This window comes from Carassius auratus, unplaced genomic scaffold, assembly GCF_003368295.1.
Source record: "Carassius auratus strain Wakin unplaced genomic scaffold, ASM336829v1 scaf_tig00008341, whole genome shotgun sequence".
Classification (NCBI taxonomy): Eukaryota; Metazoa; Chordata; class Actinopteri; order Cypriniformes; family Cyprinidae; genus Carassius; species Carassius auratus.
The window spans coordinates 1-18839 of record NW_020523933.1 but is presented as its reverse complement, the minus strand read 5'-3'; the positions used below and the strand labels follow the sequence as shown (position 1 = coordinate 18839).

The 18839-nt window shown below is 40.1% G+C and overlaps 1 protein-coding gene and 1 pseudogene across 1 annotated transcript; one reads left to right on the top strand and one right to left on the bottom strand.

The window, feature by feature from the left end:
• Positions 1 to 13177: 13177 nt before the first annotated feature.
• LOC113071860 (39S ribosomal protein S18a, mitochondrial-like) lies at positions 13178 to 15177 on the top strand. Its single transcript, XM_026245164.1, has 6 exons — positions 13178 to 13325; positions 13761 to 13792; positions 13980 to 14084; positions 14195 to 14318; positions 14586 to 14661; positions 14768 to 15177. The coding sequence occupies exons 1-6, from the start codon at positions 13178 to 13180 to the stop codon at positions 14901 to 14903; spliced, it is 621 nt and encodes a 206-aa protein (XP_026100949.1). The 3' UTR covers positions 14904 to 15177.
• Positions 15178 to 15347: 170 nt separating this feature from the next.
• LOC113071861 (radial spoke head protein 9 homolog) lies at positions 15348 to 18384 on the bottom strand (annotated as a pseudogene).
• Between the last annotated feature and the right edge of the window lie 455 nt (positions 18385 to 18839).

The window sequence follows — 18839 nt, the reverse complement described above, 5'->3', positions numbered from 1 at the left end:
ACTAGCCTCCAATCAAATGGCATGTATGTAGATATTATGTTTATATAGTGGATCAATGCAAATAACACGATAGATTTTTGGGAACTTTTGATATTTCCTGACTGACTGGCTTGTGTTGTTCGTTGTGTGTCCTGTCCTGTCCGATGATGGGTCGTTCGCGAATGAGCGTTAGTGATGATGGATCGACTCGTTCGCGAATGAGCTTTTGATGAGTCGTTCGCGATTCGCGAATGAGCCGACTCTAAGAGCCGGCTTTTTTAGTTGAACTTCGGGAGCTGGCTCGCATATCTGAAGAGCCAACTCTATTTTTTCAAATTTAGCCTATAGAAATTAAATAATTATGTAATAAAAATTGAAATATTATAGTCAAAGTCATTTAAAGAGCCGTTTGTGAGCCAAAGAGCCGGCTCTTTTCAGTGAGCTGAGTCAAAAGAGCCGAATTCCCATCACTACTATGCGTGCTTTCGAAAACCCGCCCAACTCTACCTCTGATTGGCTTACAATGAAATTTTACTCTACCTCAGCCAATCGTCAGCATTTATGCGCTTGTCTCGTGCTCTGCCCTCTAACCAAGGAAGAACAGTAAAAAAAAGTATTTGCCTCTCGCTCAGAGATCTAGTTGGTCTGATGAAAAAAAAAAAACAGCTTCATCATCAGTTATAGTAACGCGCCGCATTTTTTGGCAGTAACGGTAACGGCGTTATTAAGATGAGAAGAGTAATCAATTAGATTACTCGTTACTGGAAAAAGTAATGCCGTTAGTAACGCCGTTATTCATAACGCCGTTATTCCCATCACTGTGAAAGAGAGAAAGAAAAAATAGCAGTAACAAATAAAGCTGTCTCAAACATATTCCCAAACATTCACTGCAACACAATTAAACTCATTAAGACGGACTCATCCCCAGCTGTACTGTCCCGGGAGATAAAAACATTACAAGGGAACTATCAACACTTTAGCTTAGAATTAGAGGAATACATGCAACCTTTTGAATTTACAAGCAAGTTTTCCTTTTCTATTTATTTACTTACAAATACAACTGAAAAGCTGTATTTTCCCCATATGGTAGTTATCAACGCCTACGCAGTGCACATTACATCATATCTACACTGCAAGCCCAGTGCTGTGCGAAGCATAACATTACCATTCTGGAAGACAGAGTCTCAGCAAATGTGTTCATTTAATGTCCCGACATTATAGCAATAATCCAAATTAAATAAACTCTAATATTAAATATACAAAGTTCATTAAACATATAAATGCCCCCCAAAGAATGAGAACATGTCTGGCTCTCTGCACTTAGACTAATTTGTGCAAACAGGAACCTGACTGAGACTCAGTATTTAATGATCTGCTTCCGGAAAATAAGCACTTATCTCATATTTTATTACCACTAACCATCTAGCCTTCCCTGTACATTAACTACTATGTGTTTCTCAGAGGATTTATTTTAGCAGCACCCTACCTCAACAGTAACAAGATTTGCTTAAAGACCTGAGGTCACATAGGGAACACCGGAGAGACAAAAACCTCAGATAAGATCTTTCTCCTGACATCATACCTCACCTGTGGCCAGATTCAGCATCACCTTCTAGAAACCTGAGGAGTTAGCAGGTAACACAGGCTCCATTCACATGATAGATGATAATGGGGGTGCTAGGCCTCCGCAGACGGAGAAGTGAGCTGATAAGTGAGGTATAAGGGGTCTCAGTGGAGCTATAAACCAGGAATAAATCCTAAAATGCTGATGGATGCACAATATTTCAGAGTTGTACCATGTAGAGAGTAAAATCCTCTGACACTCTGAAAGGCGAGAGATGAAAGGAAGCTGAATGGCCCAGAGGAAACACCTCCAATCCTAACCAAACCCAGATGTGTGAGTCAACCTAAAAAAAGGGTGTCAGCTTTCCAGTTTTTGGATTAAAAAAGTAGAGTACATTGATTTATACAGATTAAACATCACCAGTAATAATATCAATACAGCATTTTTTGACATTGCAATTGAAAATTCTAAGAATTCCTCTGCAAGCCGTTTCACAAGTGTATGCTATGATTGCTAAATTCTTTTAGCTTTCACCACAGTATTTTTTTTCTCCTCAAGTAAGCTGATGATACACTAAAGGTAACTGAACTAAAATGGTCTCTGTCAACCTTCCTCCACATTATCATGTTCAGAAAAAACGCTTTCCTTTTTTTCTACAGGGAGTAGGATAGAAGAAAAGCAACAATGAATAGACTCTGTGACCTTACTTTTTTCGCTTTGTAAGTCTCTCACAGACACTCCTCCCAAAATAAACCGCCAGTCCCTAAGCGACACAAGTCAAAAGCTGAGACAAGCTGATAAAAATGGTCTGGTCTCATCCTGGCTTTATTAAAATAATGGAACGTTGTTCTGCTTCCTACTGCTTTAAAACATTAAGTTACAGCGAATAGCTGTCTACTTTCAACATTCATCTTACGGAACAAATAAGAGGGAGCAAGCAAGAAATTTCTTAAAACAAGCCAGTTGGCATGCATGCATCTATCAGGACATACATATTTAATATACACAAATATTGAATTTGAGTAGAGTTTTTAAATTTAGAATGGCTTAATAGCTATTGACTGGGACAATAGTGATATGGAAGAATATCCGCGAAAAACACCCTTGCGCTCTCTTAAGACAATTTCAGACAGGAATGACTTTGGCAAGTTTACTTGAGTTTATTGAACACAATTTATCTTTGGCGGTATGGTTCCTTATGGGGGTTCTTGCTCCCAGAATAATTGAACATACAAGAGCTTTAAACATTAACCCCCTGGATCCATCAGCTTAGAAATAAATGACAATTAAGACTCTTAATAATGTCTTTAAAGCAAACAGTGATAATCATGTAGATGTGGCAGAGGGACATCTATCCTTTAGCCTGGTTATGAAGATGAGTGTCTCTCAGCAGTGAGGTCCATGCCAGCTAAGATTTGAAAGCCTTAGTGATCTGAAACAAAGAAGACAACAACCAGAGGTGCACAGTAATATGCTCATGCTTATAATGGGGAGGGAGGGGGGTTGCGAGCCGTTGAGCATGCTTATTGAGCAGTGGTGCCACGTATATATGTCCCGTGTCTAATAGGAGAGTGGTATTGACTGGAGCGTTTTGACAGCTGACCGCATCAGCTGGTTACAGTCTTTGCCTCCGTGGCCTGACTGAACTAACGCTGCGCTCGATGTATACCATACAGTCCAAACAGAGGCTGCATGCTCTTGGTGGATGTAGGGGCAAATTCCCCAGGGGCACTTGGGGAAGCCAGCCCAGGAGAGGTTGTTATTAACAATGATGGAACAGAATAAGATATTAATCCAAGTGACTTCTTTTCACGTGACCACCATAGTACTCTGAAGTAGAGGGTAATTGAATTTACAGCCTGGGTTTTTTTAAGCTTCTTAGCAATATCTGGAGCAGGTCCACTGCGCTCCACTGCCAGGATACTAGGATTACAGGCCTTCAGCCTCTAGCCAGACATTCCTAAAGGGAAGACCTGCGAGAACAGAGGCCTCGTTCTCCAGATCCAGCGGTGCACACAGTCCAACAAAGAACCGAGTCCACTTCCTAAACAAGACATTACAAGCATGCTGAAACCTACAGTACGGACTAGACAAGGGGTCAGTCCAGACATGGAAAGGCTCAGCTTTTTTTCTTATGCACAGTGTAAGCTGAGAATGGCAATACAGATCATGGATAAAATGTTCCCTAGTGGGTGAACATTCAGCTTCTAATGATATATATTGGAGACGGGGTCATAACCCTGAAAGTTGAGAAATCACAGAAGGATACGGTCTCTGTTAAATATCTTCTTGTTGATTAAAGCAAATATACAGTACTGAAAAAATACTATGCGATAAAGACCCAGCTGGGCTGACAGTGAATGGCAAGTCATTTGAAACCATTATGGCAAAGCTCCCAGTAATTTTTGACTGATCTAACAGGCTTCAAGCCAAGTGGGCTTCTCTTATCAGAGGTTGTGGTTTTATGAAGCTACTTGTCTTCTCAAACTAATGCTGAAAAGCCACTCTTCATCGCTGAATCAAAGATATACCAAGGGATTCCACTGGATTCGCTGGAGACTGACAGAGGCAAATCAAAGACTTCTCATTAGGAGACATTATGCTTCCATTATGACTGCAAGAAAAGGCAAAGCATATAGTCCTGAAAACACGTGGTTGCAATTTAGACCCCCAAAAGCCAAAGCAGTAATGACAAGCAAGATGATGAACTGAGAAATAGCCAATATATTCAGTGGAAGTGTAAAATTAATCCATATCTGGGGTTCAGACTCGCTGTGGTTATTTAGCGATAATATGACTGCAAAAACATTGATTAAACCTCATCTATATCTGGACATGCTTTTCACATTCTTCAGAGACTTGCATCTTTGGTAGATCAATAGTTAAAGATTTTAAAAGACCCTTTATTTTAGGCTCGCCATAATAAAAGGTAAAGTATGGTTTAGCCCAAATATAAACTTAATAAAGTCTTAGACCAAACTCCTCAAAAGATTAATCTGTATTACGGCCAAATCTTTATCGACTAAGTTCCTCTAGGATCATTTACAGGTTTAGAACGGTCTCTGGACTGTGTCTGGTGGCTTCAGCTCTAAGAGCAACAAGCACCTAAGTGGTTTTATACTGGGAATATTAAAATGTTAAAAGTTTACAAAGAGCTCTCGACCAAACACAAGTTCCCGAAGACATCTCCAGGGATGGTCATAACTGTGGTATCAAACCCTAAAGCACAGATTATCCTAGTTCACACACTTTCTGTTACTGGCATCTAAAGCCTCCTCTAACTGCAAAGAAATTGTAGCCTTAAGCAATATAGATATTACTTCAGGTAAAAAAAAAAAAGAGGAATCTTAAGCAATAGTTCAGGTTAAGTTGACTCAATGGGGCTTTCTGAGGAAAAGATGTTTGTCCAGTATCCTGGAGACAGAGATAGGTCTCGTCATGATTTGTTGGTGTTGTAGAGAGGTCTGTTTTATATTAGCCACCTCTCTTGAGGCTTCTTTTCAGCGCACTTACCCCTAATCAGATCCATACTCACCTTGGTAGGGGAGCCGGTGAACATATGAGCCCTATATAGTAATCAAAAGCCTGTCAGGCTTATGGAAGGAAAGAAACTTCATGTGAATGTAGGAAGTCCCTCTTGGACTGTTGGACAGTGCAGCACCGCTGTAGAAACTGATGGTTTGTTTTTTACGGGTTACTGAGAACACTGAATCACAGTCTCTCACAGTAGCGAGGCAGCTCTGTAGAACCAACACACTGTAATATGTTATAGTTATAGCAGCAAAAAGCCTTTATTTCTTGTATATACTCTCTAAAACACTTCTATTCTGAAAAGTAAACCAGAAACTCATTCCGCTTTCCTGCATACTATGACATTAAATCTTTGCTCATGAAATTATGCTGCAAGGTCTAGTACAGATGCAATGGAAACAAGGCACATTAAATTAGGGTTTATTTTGGTTTAGCGCAAACAAGCTCTTAAAAAGATAGGTCTAGCGCCTTGCCACACAGTTCTGAAGAACTGTATCTTTTATTTCTGCTAAGCACTTCCTGTCAGGCTAACATGCCATGGAAAGAACACTGATCAGAAACAGATGCAACAATAAGAGGCATCCCTTATTAGACACAAAGTGTTGTGTCAAGCAGTCCTTCTTTCATCTGCTCATGAGGGCTGAGCATCAGTGTGTGTTTTGGTGCTTGTAATGGAAAGATAAATCTTAGGTCAGAGTTTTGATTTGGTCCGCTGGCAAAGTCCAAACATCCGTTCATGCAGAGACACACGTAAAGTGGATTTTATGTAGATGCGTGTCTTTACCAACCAAAATGTTCCTAATGTGGGATTCACTCTCTTGTTGCTCAAGCAGATGTGAAAGCAGGAGTTTAAGGTCATGCTGATCTCTTTGAAGGGGCATGAATGAAGATCAGCTTGATTCATCAGGTTTGCACCGCTTCAAAACATGTGCTGTGCTGAGGTCTGAGATCTGCCCTCTCACTAACTACTGGCAAGAGTTGACTTTCACATTTGCAGTAAAAAAATTCCTCAACTTTCATTATCCATCACCTTAGTTCGTTAGGAACTCCAGGCAATTCTGGCATATTTCTTTGTGCATTTCGGTAAATGTCTGGCTTACCTGCTCAAACGAGAATCTAACAAATGCTCGCTATTGATCTTTGTCCAAAACAAAGAGAATTAAATTATTACTTCCAGCTGACTTGACAATAAGGGCAGAATAGCGTCTTCAGGGAGTGATGCAAGACCAGGAGTGTTAGTTTTCAACTTGCCAAAGCGAAGAAGAAAACATAACGGCGATTCTTCAAGCAGCATGATACCAAGCCGCTTGGCAACATCCAGTTCTGCTTCAACTGGGCTTTTCTTGAATGGATAGAAATTCTTAGGAGGCAGTATGCAAGAACGGAAAAACCAAACACTTGCGCCTCTTCCTCAAAAGCAGCTAAACAAATCTCACAGACCGAACACAGTAGGGTTCACTTCAATGTCAGTGTTCCCTCAGTGCTTCAAACTAAATATTAGCAAAAACATCTTCAAACAAAGCAAAAAATGAAAAGGTTTGAAACATGAGGTTAACTCTGAAAATACACAATGTGTGGTGAATACCTTCCCACAGAATCCACAGAAGCCTGGCAAAAGTCGAATGATGATGCAGGAACAGAAATCCTATTCTGAGCCAAAGGAGAAGAAAAAAAAAAAGAAGAAGAATTGCACAGTGACTGAAGGAAAAACATTAAACAGGTGGCATGCTAAAACTCTGGCCCAGTGATTCTCAAAAGCTACACTTCGATCTACTGTTCTGCCAGTAAACTAACTGATGTAAACAAAGGAACAGGTTCTTGCTGGACAATTCACCTTGGTCTGCTGCAGTTAGTCTTAACAATAACTACATTATGCTGTAAAACAATATCAGGATCAATATCAGTGCAGTTAGTCCAGTTGGTACAAACAAACTCATGACAAATGAACATATCAGCCATATCAGGATGTCACCATCTGAAATATATCATAGGATACTTATAGGAAACCTGAGAATTCACACACTGCCATTCCAAAATGCATGTTCTCGCTGTAATGACTCACTCACATTATACTCGCTCAGCAGCTGAAAGGTGATAATGATGTCATGTTATGCACTGATGTCATGCTCTTATGATCTTATGATCAGTGACGCTTGCAGTTACCCTTCCCACTATAATGCATTCATTCATGGTTTCATATTGTCTTAATGATTGATTCACACAAACATAAAACTCTGAAATGGTTTACGGTTATTATCTCTAAAAAAATAGTGAAGAATATCCTAGATGGAATTCACTGCAATTTTTCTGTGGATATAAATGCACATTAAAACGACAGGATATGGTCTCTGACCTTTGCAGCCTAATTCCTTGTTTTTCACTTTTTGCGTCTTCTAATTAGGCATATACTTCAGACTGAAGAAGCTCTTGACTACCTGCTTTTCCTCTCTACATTTACAGGGAGGCTGGAGGAGACAGTATTGAGTCTTTGGCAGTGAACGACCCCCAACTGAGAGGTGAACAGAGCATAGGGGTTTTTCACAGAAATCCACCTTAGACACACACACAAAGTGCTGCAAGTATGTGAATGGAGTGTCCTCCAGACTTACAAACTGTTTCTAGAATTTTTTTTTTCTTTCATTGTGTTGACTCAAGAATGATAAATTGGGGGCTAATGAAGGTCATTTTGATAACAAAAACAATGATGCATTATTAAAGTCTCACATTTCATCTTTTAACTTACGAGCCTGTCAGCAGGAACACTTCTTATCTAAGCGCATACTTTCCAGACTAGCATTAATAACTTCCCTAGTGCTGAAGACATTCATGAGTACTTAATAGTTTTATAAGACTACATCTACTATGAGTTGTGCTGTGTTCATTCAGAAAAATATAGATGGGCAGATCCCTTTTTATTTATATATTTTGCTCTAATGTCTCCTATCTGGCACATCTCCCAGTCCACATGGATCAGGACAGGAGACAGTTAAAAGATGATCTCAACGCTGTAAGTGTAGCACAAGCTTTATCTCTAACAATTATGCCACCACCTATTGGACACTTTAAGCACAACAGTAACAGGTAAACAGACCTGATGTTTCCACAGCAGTTCAGGCTATATAAACCTGAAAATATTTAGACACTTAAGCCACAGTCTAATTCTGAGAAAATATCATGCATTATTTGTTTGCAGATGTCACTTGGTGTATTATTTTGTTATCTAATGCAATATATCTAGTGCTGCTCAAATGTCAAAAGTACTCAGCACATATGTACATATATATTTCTGACAGCTTCCCAGCCGCAGTGGGTAAATCATAATAATCAAATGGTCATGTAAATAATTGATAAATAAGTGATAGTGGGTGGAGGACAGTGATGTCATCTTCATGGCAGGTGGTCATTTCCTCTGAAAGGCACATTTGTCATGGGAGGCGTCACATGGATTGCAGCTCAAACAAGCACGTAGTGTATTCATATTTCAAAGCCTGAGGTTAAGTAGATTCGTGCAAAAGAGAGAGCAAACGAAACGTGACAATATGCAACACCTCCTTTTTCAGTAACAGGTTTTAATTATAATGAAATATGACCTACTCTAACTTATTTTAGAGAGAACTGGCGTTGTGTGTTACAGAACCAGCGTGGCTATGTAGGTCAAACTTTGTTACAAACAAATAGTTTACAAATCTATTTGATGGGTGTACTGATTTGTTTATGAGAGCCTCTAAAGGTCCCATGGTAAGCACCTGAGAAGAAGTGAGAAAGCTAAAACTATGATGGGAAGAACAAAGGACACAAGTCACAAAATCATGTTCCTTTTTAAAAGTTATCCAGTGACAATCTCATTTCTGATTTATCGACGGACCACCCAGAGGTCACTTACCATCTGGTGCATATGAACACAAAATCGGTGAGCTCTTTCTTTAACTATCCAGCTCTGTCTGGTCTGCTACACAATATCAGGGAGCCTGTGTGCAAATGCTTTCACTGGTCTTTTGGGAAAACAAAACGTTCTGTTTACAAGGTACCAAGCCACTACAAAGAGCACTTCTGTGGAAGAACTACCTGTAGATACAGGATTTGGCAGTTTGATATCTGGAATATATTCAGCATTGTTTGAGCTCAGTCCCAAATAAATGTGATATTCCTTAGAGAGACTGCTGTCTGTACACATTTAACCCTCATGTCTTGTGTTGGTGTTGTCTTGGAAAGTGCTGCATCATTATTGGAGAAAGCAACCACTTTATTGTTCAGTGTCCTATTTATGAGATATCAATGTCAGATTGAAAAACTGCTGTTGGTCACATTATATGCCTCCTCCTGTCTAAGTGGGCGGCTCTAGTCCAGAAACAATGCAAATGGACAAGGAACAATCAGATAACAAAAAAAAAAGTGAGGACAAAGACATAAATGGCAAACAAGTTGAACAGAAATCAAACATCGTGACTCAACTAAACAAAGTGGAGAAGGCCAAAAAAAAAAGCGGGAATGTTTTCTTTCCTGCACTACAAGCTCTCAGGAGTCTATCGGTCATTGTGTTGACTGGGATGTGTCTTGCATGACATTAGCACTAATGGGGACGAAGCGTACGAATATATTTGCCTGGACCACAAGAGAGAGAGAGAGGAGAAAGAGAGAGGAAGTGAGAAAATCAAAAGGGCACATGAGGATAGAAGCTGGCGGATGTGAAGAGTCTGGGCAGAAAGAGAAAGAAAAGGGACATGGAGAGGCCTGAATCTCCCGAGGCTTCTCCAAAAGCGAATTGATTCTTTGAGTAGAGGCTCTGCCACTCCGCACGTACACCCAGAGCCTCTCCAGCCGCCTGGCTTCAGTGTGGGAGCAGAGAAGAAAGGGAATGAGGAAAAGAGAGAGAGCGAGAAGGAGAGCAAGGGCAAAGAGGGAGGAAGGGAGGCAGAGAAAGGATGAAAGGGAGACATTTGTTGCTGTGCGGATGGGTGAAATTTCACGTTTCTGGCAGTGCGATATATCCCAGATTTCTGATCGGACAGGGGGCCGTGAATACACATTGTGGATATTATGAATGCCATCATTCATGTATCACTCCATCTGGATTCAGACAAGCAGGGAATGAGTCTGAAAAGGCTTTTCCTGATGAATGAGGTCTGTGATGAGACACTGTTTGAGGTTGTGTAGTAATACGGAATCTAAAAAGGCTTCGTTTACATGTTCATGTGCATTATACAGTGCAAAGTGTGCATCTGCAAGGTCTGGTTTCAAACTAATTCAGGAAAAATGGAACTAATGATGGTGTGTTTTCAAATTACAGAAATTGACTCAGGAGCTTTACAGTGAAGTTATTCAGGCAGCAAAACCTCTTCTGCAATAATTGAATTAGAGAGGCTTTTCAACTCAGTCAGATTCCAAGTCGGCCAGTGAGCCTGCGTGAGAACAGTTACACAGTCTGCACTGATTTTTACCAGCTTCAGTTCAAACAATCCACAGACAATGAGACGATGACACTTTTAATCTTAGCGTTCATGTGCCTAATCTTTCAGAGGATAATTACTCTATGAACACAACAGAGGAAAAGGAAGACTTCCCTCTGACTGGTGCTCTAAATCCACAGCCAATGTTTCTGTCTTCTTTAGCACTCCTATATTGGCTGTGACCTCTGTGTGGCTCTTTCTGAGCAGCACCTCCTGCGTGTTTCAGTGGTGCCAACCTCCTGCGTGCATCCATAACTTCTCACTGTGACACCGAATCAACATGGTGCCATTGTCCTCCATCTTTGTCCGTGGGATGTCTTTTCATCTGAAAGTGACCTGATTTACTCCAAACTCAGCTCAGCTGCTATTTAGGGAGCTCCACGTTGCATTTGAATATCAAAGCCCATGAGAGAAGGTGGCCAGACACTTTAAATGCCATTTTTTTGCACAGCACTTTTGTCAGGGAATGTGACCACTGAAGTGTTGATGACCGAAGGAACGAGTTTGGAGAAACAAAGCCTGCTTTGTGCAGCACGACCTACACATACACACACACACACACACACACACAAAACACAAGAATCCCCATCACTCTCTGGATCCCAAAACAGGCACATTTTTGACTGCTGCACTTGAATTCTGGGTCAATTTCAAGATCAACAGATGTGCCGATACGGATTACATTACTGTTACAGACAAAATAACATCCTCAGGACTCGGCACAGTATCACGAGTGCCAAAATGTTACAGCTACTAATAAAAGAACAAACAACATTTGTGTCTTTGATCATGAGTCACAAATGGTTCCTCTCATTGAAATGGCATTTGAGGCTCACGGAAAGGGTTTCCCACACATTCTGCTCTCAAGATATGATGTCACATGTGAAGCTGCACAGTATCTGCCTGAGGTCTCATCGTGCCCTCTTTCAGGGGTTAACTACGTCCCTTATATCTGTAAATCAAGTAGGACAGACATAATAACAATCAGAGACCTTCAATTACACCGTAAGAGCTCTCGGATCGACTGTGAAAGTTATTCAACACACCAGTAATTTTCGCGAAGCTGCCAGAAATACAAAAGACCCACCAGATCCAATGGGCGCCAGTGTAAAGGCCAGTAACTATCCGTGAGAATTTATGTGCTTGTTCGCTGTAGTTAACATCCATTTCCATCAGTATTATTGAGATGTTTGCCAAGGACCATGAATGAGGTGGTCAAGCATACTCGTTTCCTTTTTACGTAACTTTACCAACTAATAAAAAAGGCCTTTCTTTGTGAGGGTGCACAGAGTTGACCAAATCTGTGAGCCTTTTTTATCACCTACTGTACCATCAGCAAGATTGCCTTTTCTTTAGCATTTTAACCAACACAATTTGTCTAAGAATAAAAGGAAAGCTCAACAAAATGAAAACCATCCACAGGCATAATCACATAATGACTGGCTCTTTGTGTTTTTCTAATCTGATTTTTTTGTGAACGTCTGTTTACATAAAGGACATAGGGGGTCAGAAAAGATATGAAAACCCAAGGCAAAACACCTGCATCTCAAACATTGTAAGACAAAGTCAGAACATGTCCCTCTGCTGATAATCTCTGTGATTTTTCTTCTTCTAAACTTTTTCTAAATTAAAAAATAATAATAATTGTTTTGCTACTTCAGAGTATTTGAAACAAAAGACCACTTCAGGCTCAATTTCTAAAAAAAATGCAGGTACAGTTTGATTTATATGGCACATTTTTAACAGTGACAAAAGAAAAGTCCAAGATAAGTGACTGATAGCATGCAAATATATCACTGCATCAACACAAAGTGAACATTGTGAACCTGTCCATTGTGAACAAAAGGTAGTCATTATAAATCACAGTACAATACCTTGTATATTCAGATAAAGCCACTGCATTCTTCCCCTTTGGTAGTTCATTTCTTTGAACTATCCTGCTTCTTTTTGAGCTAGTGTGATAGTAGACAAGATATGTAATAGAGGCAAACGTCTGTTATTGCACAGCCCTTAGAAAGCAGTCTCTACTGCATTCATGATAAGCATGAAGTCATAAACTGTTGCAAAAGCAAAAACCAGGCCGCACAACGTTAGTTCAAAGGGGTTAGATCCTATTTTTAATCTTAGAAAAACAACCTTGAATTACATTAGTAAATTCATTAATTGTGTTCAACCAGTTCATATCTCCACACTTGTTGCTTAACACAATGAATGTAAACTAACTCTAGAGACTTTTTAAGAAAACACCGTGGCACATTTGTATTAGATGCACTTTCTTAACTAAGGTGAATATACAGTATGGGGAGGGGGTTATAGCCACAAACAGTTTATTAAAACATGACACATAAGACTATATGAAATTAATAAGTAGGGATTTGTTTTGTTTTTCCAGTCAGTAACTAAACCAACATGCAATCTCTTTATTTCTAACACGTCAATGTAAATTCTGTATAATGCCCTGTTCTTTCTTCCTTCATTATTCCTTTATTATTTTGTTATTGTAATCCCATACGCTTCCATTGACATCCATTCAAAAAAGCCGCCTCTGCTCCATTTGACTTCCAGGGGATTTGAACGGACATCCTCGAGCGTCGCAGCATCTTTCACAAGGAGGCGGAAACACGTGATTGACCAGGAAGCGGATGTCAGAGAAAGCATGGCGGCGCGCTGTGTTGTGCAGTCCGCAAGGGCAGCGCTGTGGTCCGTTCAGAATCATCTCAGCACCAAAAGTTTATTTCAGAGGATACCGGGTTTCTCGCAGCTCTCGTTTTTGGGGAGTGCGCCGTGTCGCGGACTTAGACATGGTGAGTTTACTGGAGTCTGATCTCGGGACATCTGCACAGCGCAATGCAACGTCCTCTTCATGCCATAACTGTTATTGAGCTATTATATTATATCATGTTATTTGCAGTTTAAATGTCTGCGTGCACATTGAAAATATGGGATGTAATAGAATATTTCATTAATTTAAATTGAAATGTAATTAAAATTGTTCGGAGACGTGTTATAAATTAATGTAATACACTGAAAAAAATATTTTTTATATTTCGGTTTTATTCAGTTATTTTGCCGAGAACGTAATTTGTATGGAAAAACAAAATTATTTTAATTAAATCAGAAACATTTTCACAAATGCAATTTTTAATTATATATCGGATTATATATCTGCTTTTAATGTTTACATTAGGGAATTTCATAAATCATTGTGCATGTTTTTTGTTTTGTTTTGTTTTTTACAGTGGTGGAGAAGAAAGATGGCAAGACCACAGTTGTAAGTAATACCTTCTCTCTCAAATCTACATTTTACAAACGAAGGTGTAAATTATAAACAAAACAATCAAGCATCCAGGACAGAACAATAACTCACCCGTGTCAGCTGTCTGTTTGCCACAATTCAACTTGATATTATTTGCAATTCTATAAAAATGCTTGTTTTTGTCACTTTTTTTTTTTATCAGATAGAGGGTGTTATTGAGCCTTCATCTGAGCAACCACAGCCTCCCAACCCCACAGCTTCCTGTCCCATCTACAGATGGAACCTACAGAACAAGTACAACTACACTGTAAGTGCTCCCAAATATGATGATCAGGGGCATTGTTATTTTTCTCTCATTATCTTTAAGACTTCTCTCTCTCTCTCTCTCTCTCTCTCACACTCTGGTTGGTTCTGCAGGACGTGCTGTTACTCAGTCAGTTCATTCGTTCAGATGGTGGGATGCTTCCCCGGCGTATTACAGGCCTCTGTGCCCAGGAACATACCAAGATAGCAATTTGTGTACAGATGGCCCATCGTGCAGGTGAATTGGAGATTTCTAATGTTTATGTTATATGAAAATACTCAGTGTTGCTCAGCTTTAATAAAGTCAATGTAATACAGCATCTAACATGGTTTAAACCACATTCTGTTAATTCTCTTCTGCCTCTCTTATGAATGCAGCATTTTTAATCTCATATTAACTAATAGATTATGTGTAATATATAACCATGTAAAATCAGCTGCTCCTCTGTTTTGGCATCCATATTAATAGTTACAATCATTGAACCAGTTCCTCATTTCTTTTTAGGACTGCTACCAGATCATAAACCCCCTTTACCTGAAGGCCATGTTCCAAAACCTAAACCCAACCCACCTCTCAACCGGTACGGTTATCTTAAAAAGAGAATGATGTCACATATTTGAGGAGTCATATTTTCATGCCATTTTTAGATTAGGTACACGTCATTAATCAGACAATCTCTGTTGCAGGTATCTGACACGTTACTCTGTGAAGTCCGTGAAGCCCATCTTCAAGACAGGGCTGAAGTGGTGTAAGAAGAGAATGACTGTAGGACATCCTGCCCTGAAAAACAATGTCAGATACAGCCCAAACCACTGTACATAAAGCACTGATGGACACGGCTGTTTACCCAATCAAAAGAGCGACTTACATGGGACTGAGAGGATCTACAGTATGACAAAGGATTTGTACCTTTTCATGGTGGTCACTGCCTCTGGCACAAGAGACTGTTAACTGATAAACCAGAGTGCTTCAATTCAGAGATCACTGTAATGTAACTCTAGAACTCTGATTTGGCTTTCCACGGTGTGATTTGGAGAAATGTTAAATTATAATATTGCAAGGGCAGATTTGCAAATAAAGTGTTTCTCTTACTTCAGCTGTGTCTTAGTGTGCATGTGTTTGCAATGAAGAAAAACCGAGGTAAACGTTTGTGACTGCCTGAAAGGTTGAAACACCAATGCAACTTCAACTTTCCAAACATGCTGACATGTTTATGTTTTCCTTCAATTAAATAAAGAAAATTACAGTGCAAGTAAATCAACAGAGTTGATTACACATTCACGCTTAGAGCAAGATTGAAGCTTTTGCCGTCTTCATAAAAAATCCTTTTGGCTGCTATAACATGAAGGGCAGGTCAAGGTTCATCAGTCCATCTCCCATGTAGATGTACCCATGCTGAGGGGTCTGGGGAATGTGGAAGAAGGTGAGACCCAGCCAGAGCAAACTGCGTAATACACACATAGTCCCACCCCGCTCAAGCTGGAGGCTCCATGACCCTACGTGAAGGACACACACAGTAAGCAAAAAGACCAGCATTATCCTACTGTACAAGATCAAAGGGGGAAAAGAAGGCAAAAAGCATTTTGCATAGACTGAACTAGAATTTTCGACCCATTACGCATAATCACTGACAGAGTCCAGACTGTGATAGTCTGACAGACGCCAGAGTTAAAATATGGAGAAAAAAAGTCATGTGACAGAGAGTTGGCTCAGTTATGGATAACTATTATCACGGCAATATATAAAGAGAGCGATCTGGTGTCTTTCTGTCTGGGTGGCCCCAGCATCCAGCTGTCGGCATTGGCTTGCGCCCAGTACTGCGAAGCTCAATGCCAGTGAAGACATAACGTAACATAAAACTGCTAACAATGTTTCAACTTAAACATTCAAAAGTCTGCAATAATGTCCATTGTGAATCTGCTTGATTATGACTTTAAATATTTATGGGCAGCAGTTCTACAGAGCGCTCATCAAAACACATAACCGTCACATATTAGAAAAGCTTTTGAGGATAATATGTAGTCATTCGATTTTCTCGTCCAAAAGATGCAATATTAAATAAGACTGGCAAGTTACTTCGATCCACACTGAACAAAACCATAACCCTCCATTTCTTACAGAGATGTTTGGCTTTAAAACAATCATGCAGTTATACATTATTTTCTGCCTTTCCAAGTTCTTGGGAAATCTCCCTGCTTTTCCTTCTCCAGGCCACATTCAAGGAAACCGAGTGAAGCCAAAATATCACCGCCCATTTCCAGTATTCTCTACCCACTATTTGAGCCGTCCAGATGAACCTGTTCACCTTTGGCCCTTTTTGAGAGAAGATTGAGGTTTTTTCCACCTGACTGGTCAAGAGGAAAAGAAGAAACTGTTACACAGGGCGGGTAAATGTCCTCTGTCTGAAACCTGCCCTACTATTTCAGTTTCTAGAGACAAAACAAATCAACTTAGTGTAGTATTGCCCATTAGGGGCCATCCCTTAGAGAGAAAGGACAGATCACCTCCTTTGATGAAACAGCTGAGATGTTTCTACCACACTTAAAGTCTAGGCATGTGTCCAGTAAGTTGAGTATGTCTTCAAACTCTACTGAGAAACTGAGGATGCCATTCAACAGGAGGTCACTCTTAATCTTGCAATGAGCACTTTTATGCCAGAGTCATAAGCTGTTTTCAGTAAATGTCGAGACTCAAAGTGATGCTCCAGTGCTTCGCTCAGTATTTTAAACAAGTCAAATTCCAACTGGTTAAGATTCAGGATCAGCAGAACCGGATATTCCTTGAGGAACTTAATGTTAAACAATCAGTAGTGGTCTGTAGCCTGTAGGCAAGCGATGGGAAATGCTTCATGAAGCATGCTTGATGAATACCTTTCAGCAAGCTTATGTCTGACTTGAATTTGCAGGGAACATCAACAGACGAATAGTTTTTTGAGTAACCGTGATATACGAGTGGGAAATTTATAGTTGTTGTAGAAAATGGCATTCCCTCAAACGCTTCTTCCAGAAAGAAAAGAGAACAATGGGATTACAGTTTGCAGAACAACACCCCAGATGTCTCCTTGGCTTTCGCTCGGCCTTAGGCAGCTGCCAAATCATATCAGTCATTAACCCAGGGAAATCTAGCTACAGGGATCATGGGATGCCTTGCAGAAGAATTTTTACACCCTCCTCATATTTCCACCACTATTAAGACTTTCTAGATGCAATTTGCTTGTCAGCATCATTTTTTGGAAAGTATGGTGGTGTTAACAGGTGTTATTCACCTTTTTAATCATTAAGTCTAAAGCAAAAAGGGGTCCGATTCAATGCAAACGTTTCATTACAGGACTTGAGGGTGGGAGCTGGAGACTCCCACAGTACCTTCAGAAACAATATTGTGACTGGAAATAAAACCACATCACGAATAAATCATCACCCAAGAAGGTAATGAAAGATCGTTCCTTTTCATTACCTTTAGGAATGTCCTCGCTCAAAGGATCTATGGAAGTTCAATAGCAGGGTTAGGTGTGACATTTCCAGGATGGACTTCTTTTTCAGGTTAACTGGCTCACGGAAGTGCAGATAGTTGCGCAGTTTTGCAGCTTCAATGGGATCTAGACCTGCAATCGGAGTGTAGGGTGAACATACATCCGCTTTTTCCAGGACAATTACTAAATTGCCTAAAATGTCCAGGTTTGTATCAATTGTACATAATTGATCAGTTGTGTCAAGCAAGAAGGTGGGATTTACAGAGAATGCTCAATACAATGCAATTGCTCATATAATACATAAAGACCTGTAGAGAGCACGTCAACAGAGAACAAGGCAAAACCTGGACATTTTTGGCAATTTAGAAATCCTGTCCAGGGAGAAAAGGGGACATATGGTACCCAAATCATGTTGCAAAGTTTAAACTGATCTAGTGTCTGATGATGATTGAGATAAATGACAACATAAGATGAACTGAAGACTGATTACAAGAAAAGTGTCTTCAGAGAACCAAAATTGATTCCATTGTATTAAGAAATGGAAACATACAGACTTTAGTTTTATTACTCACACAGCTGCATCTGATTGCGGGTGGAAAGCATATACAAACACTTCTGAACTACTAAGAGTTTGGCTGTAAACATACCTCCAAAGCTTCGGTTTGTAAGCACTTTCCCGCTGGGGCTCTTGGTAAATGCACCACGTGGCACTACAGATGCATCTTTATCGATGTTTGACACGGCTGTTGCCAGTCTACTCGCCTCATTCACTTTCACCTGCAGAAACGGAGGCACGTTAATGGCTTCATAAACATTCAAGAAGCCGCCTGCCATTTACCTTGTTTACTCTATTATAAACCATGAATAGAAAACCAAAAAATAATAACAGTTGCTTTACATCCAAACATTGCCACGCCACATAAACACAACATTATTTTTTAGTGTTTCCAATTGTCCTCGAAATGTTTAGACTCTTTGATTGCTAAAAAGAAAATTAAAGATTGGCCAACAAAGCAAGATCTGTGTTTTACAAAGACACAAACATTCCACAATCCTGAAAAGCAGATATACCACATGGCCAAGGAAGATGGGCTTTTGTTCATTTTTTTAAATCTATTTCCAGAATGCTGCATAGTCGTTATAGTCCATCTGTGTCGTGTAACCCAAACGCCCTCTCTCACCGTGACCTCTCTCCTCCGTGGCATCGTCCCCTCTCCCTTAATGCGCATCTCTGTGTGCTCGTACTCATGGGACGGGTCGCCTGTGAATCGGCCTTGTGCTGCTAATGC

What these genes read in the sequence shown, in the direction of transcription:
- LOC113071860 (XM_026245164.1), top strand. Translation starts at nt 13,178, where the DNA reads ATGGCGGCGCGCTGTGTTGTGCAGTCCGCAAGGGCAGCGCTGTGGTCC. An exon ending in AAGATGGCAAGACCACAGTT is followed by an intron (nt 13,793 to 13,979) that starts GTAAGTAATACC and finishes TTTTTTTATCAG; the next exon opens with ATAGAGGGTGTTATTGAGCC. An exon ending in CCCAACCCACCTCTCAACCG is followed by an intron (nt 14,662 to 14,767) that starts GTACGGTTATCT and finishes TCTCTGTTGCAG; the next exon opens with GTATCTGACACGTTACTCTG.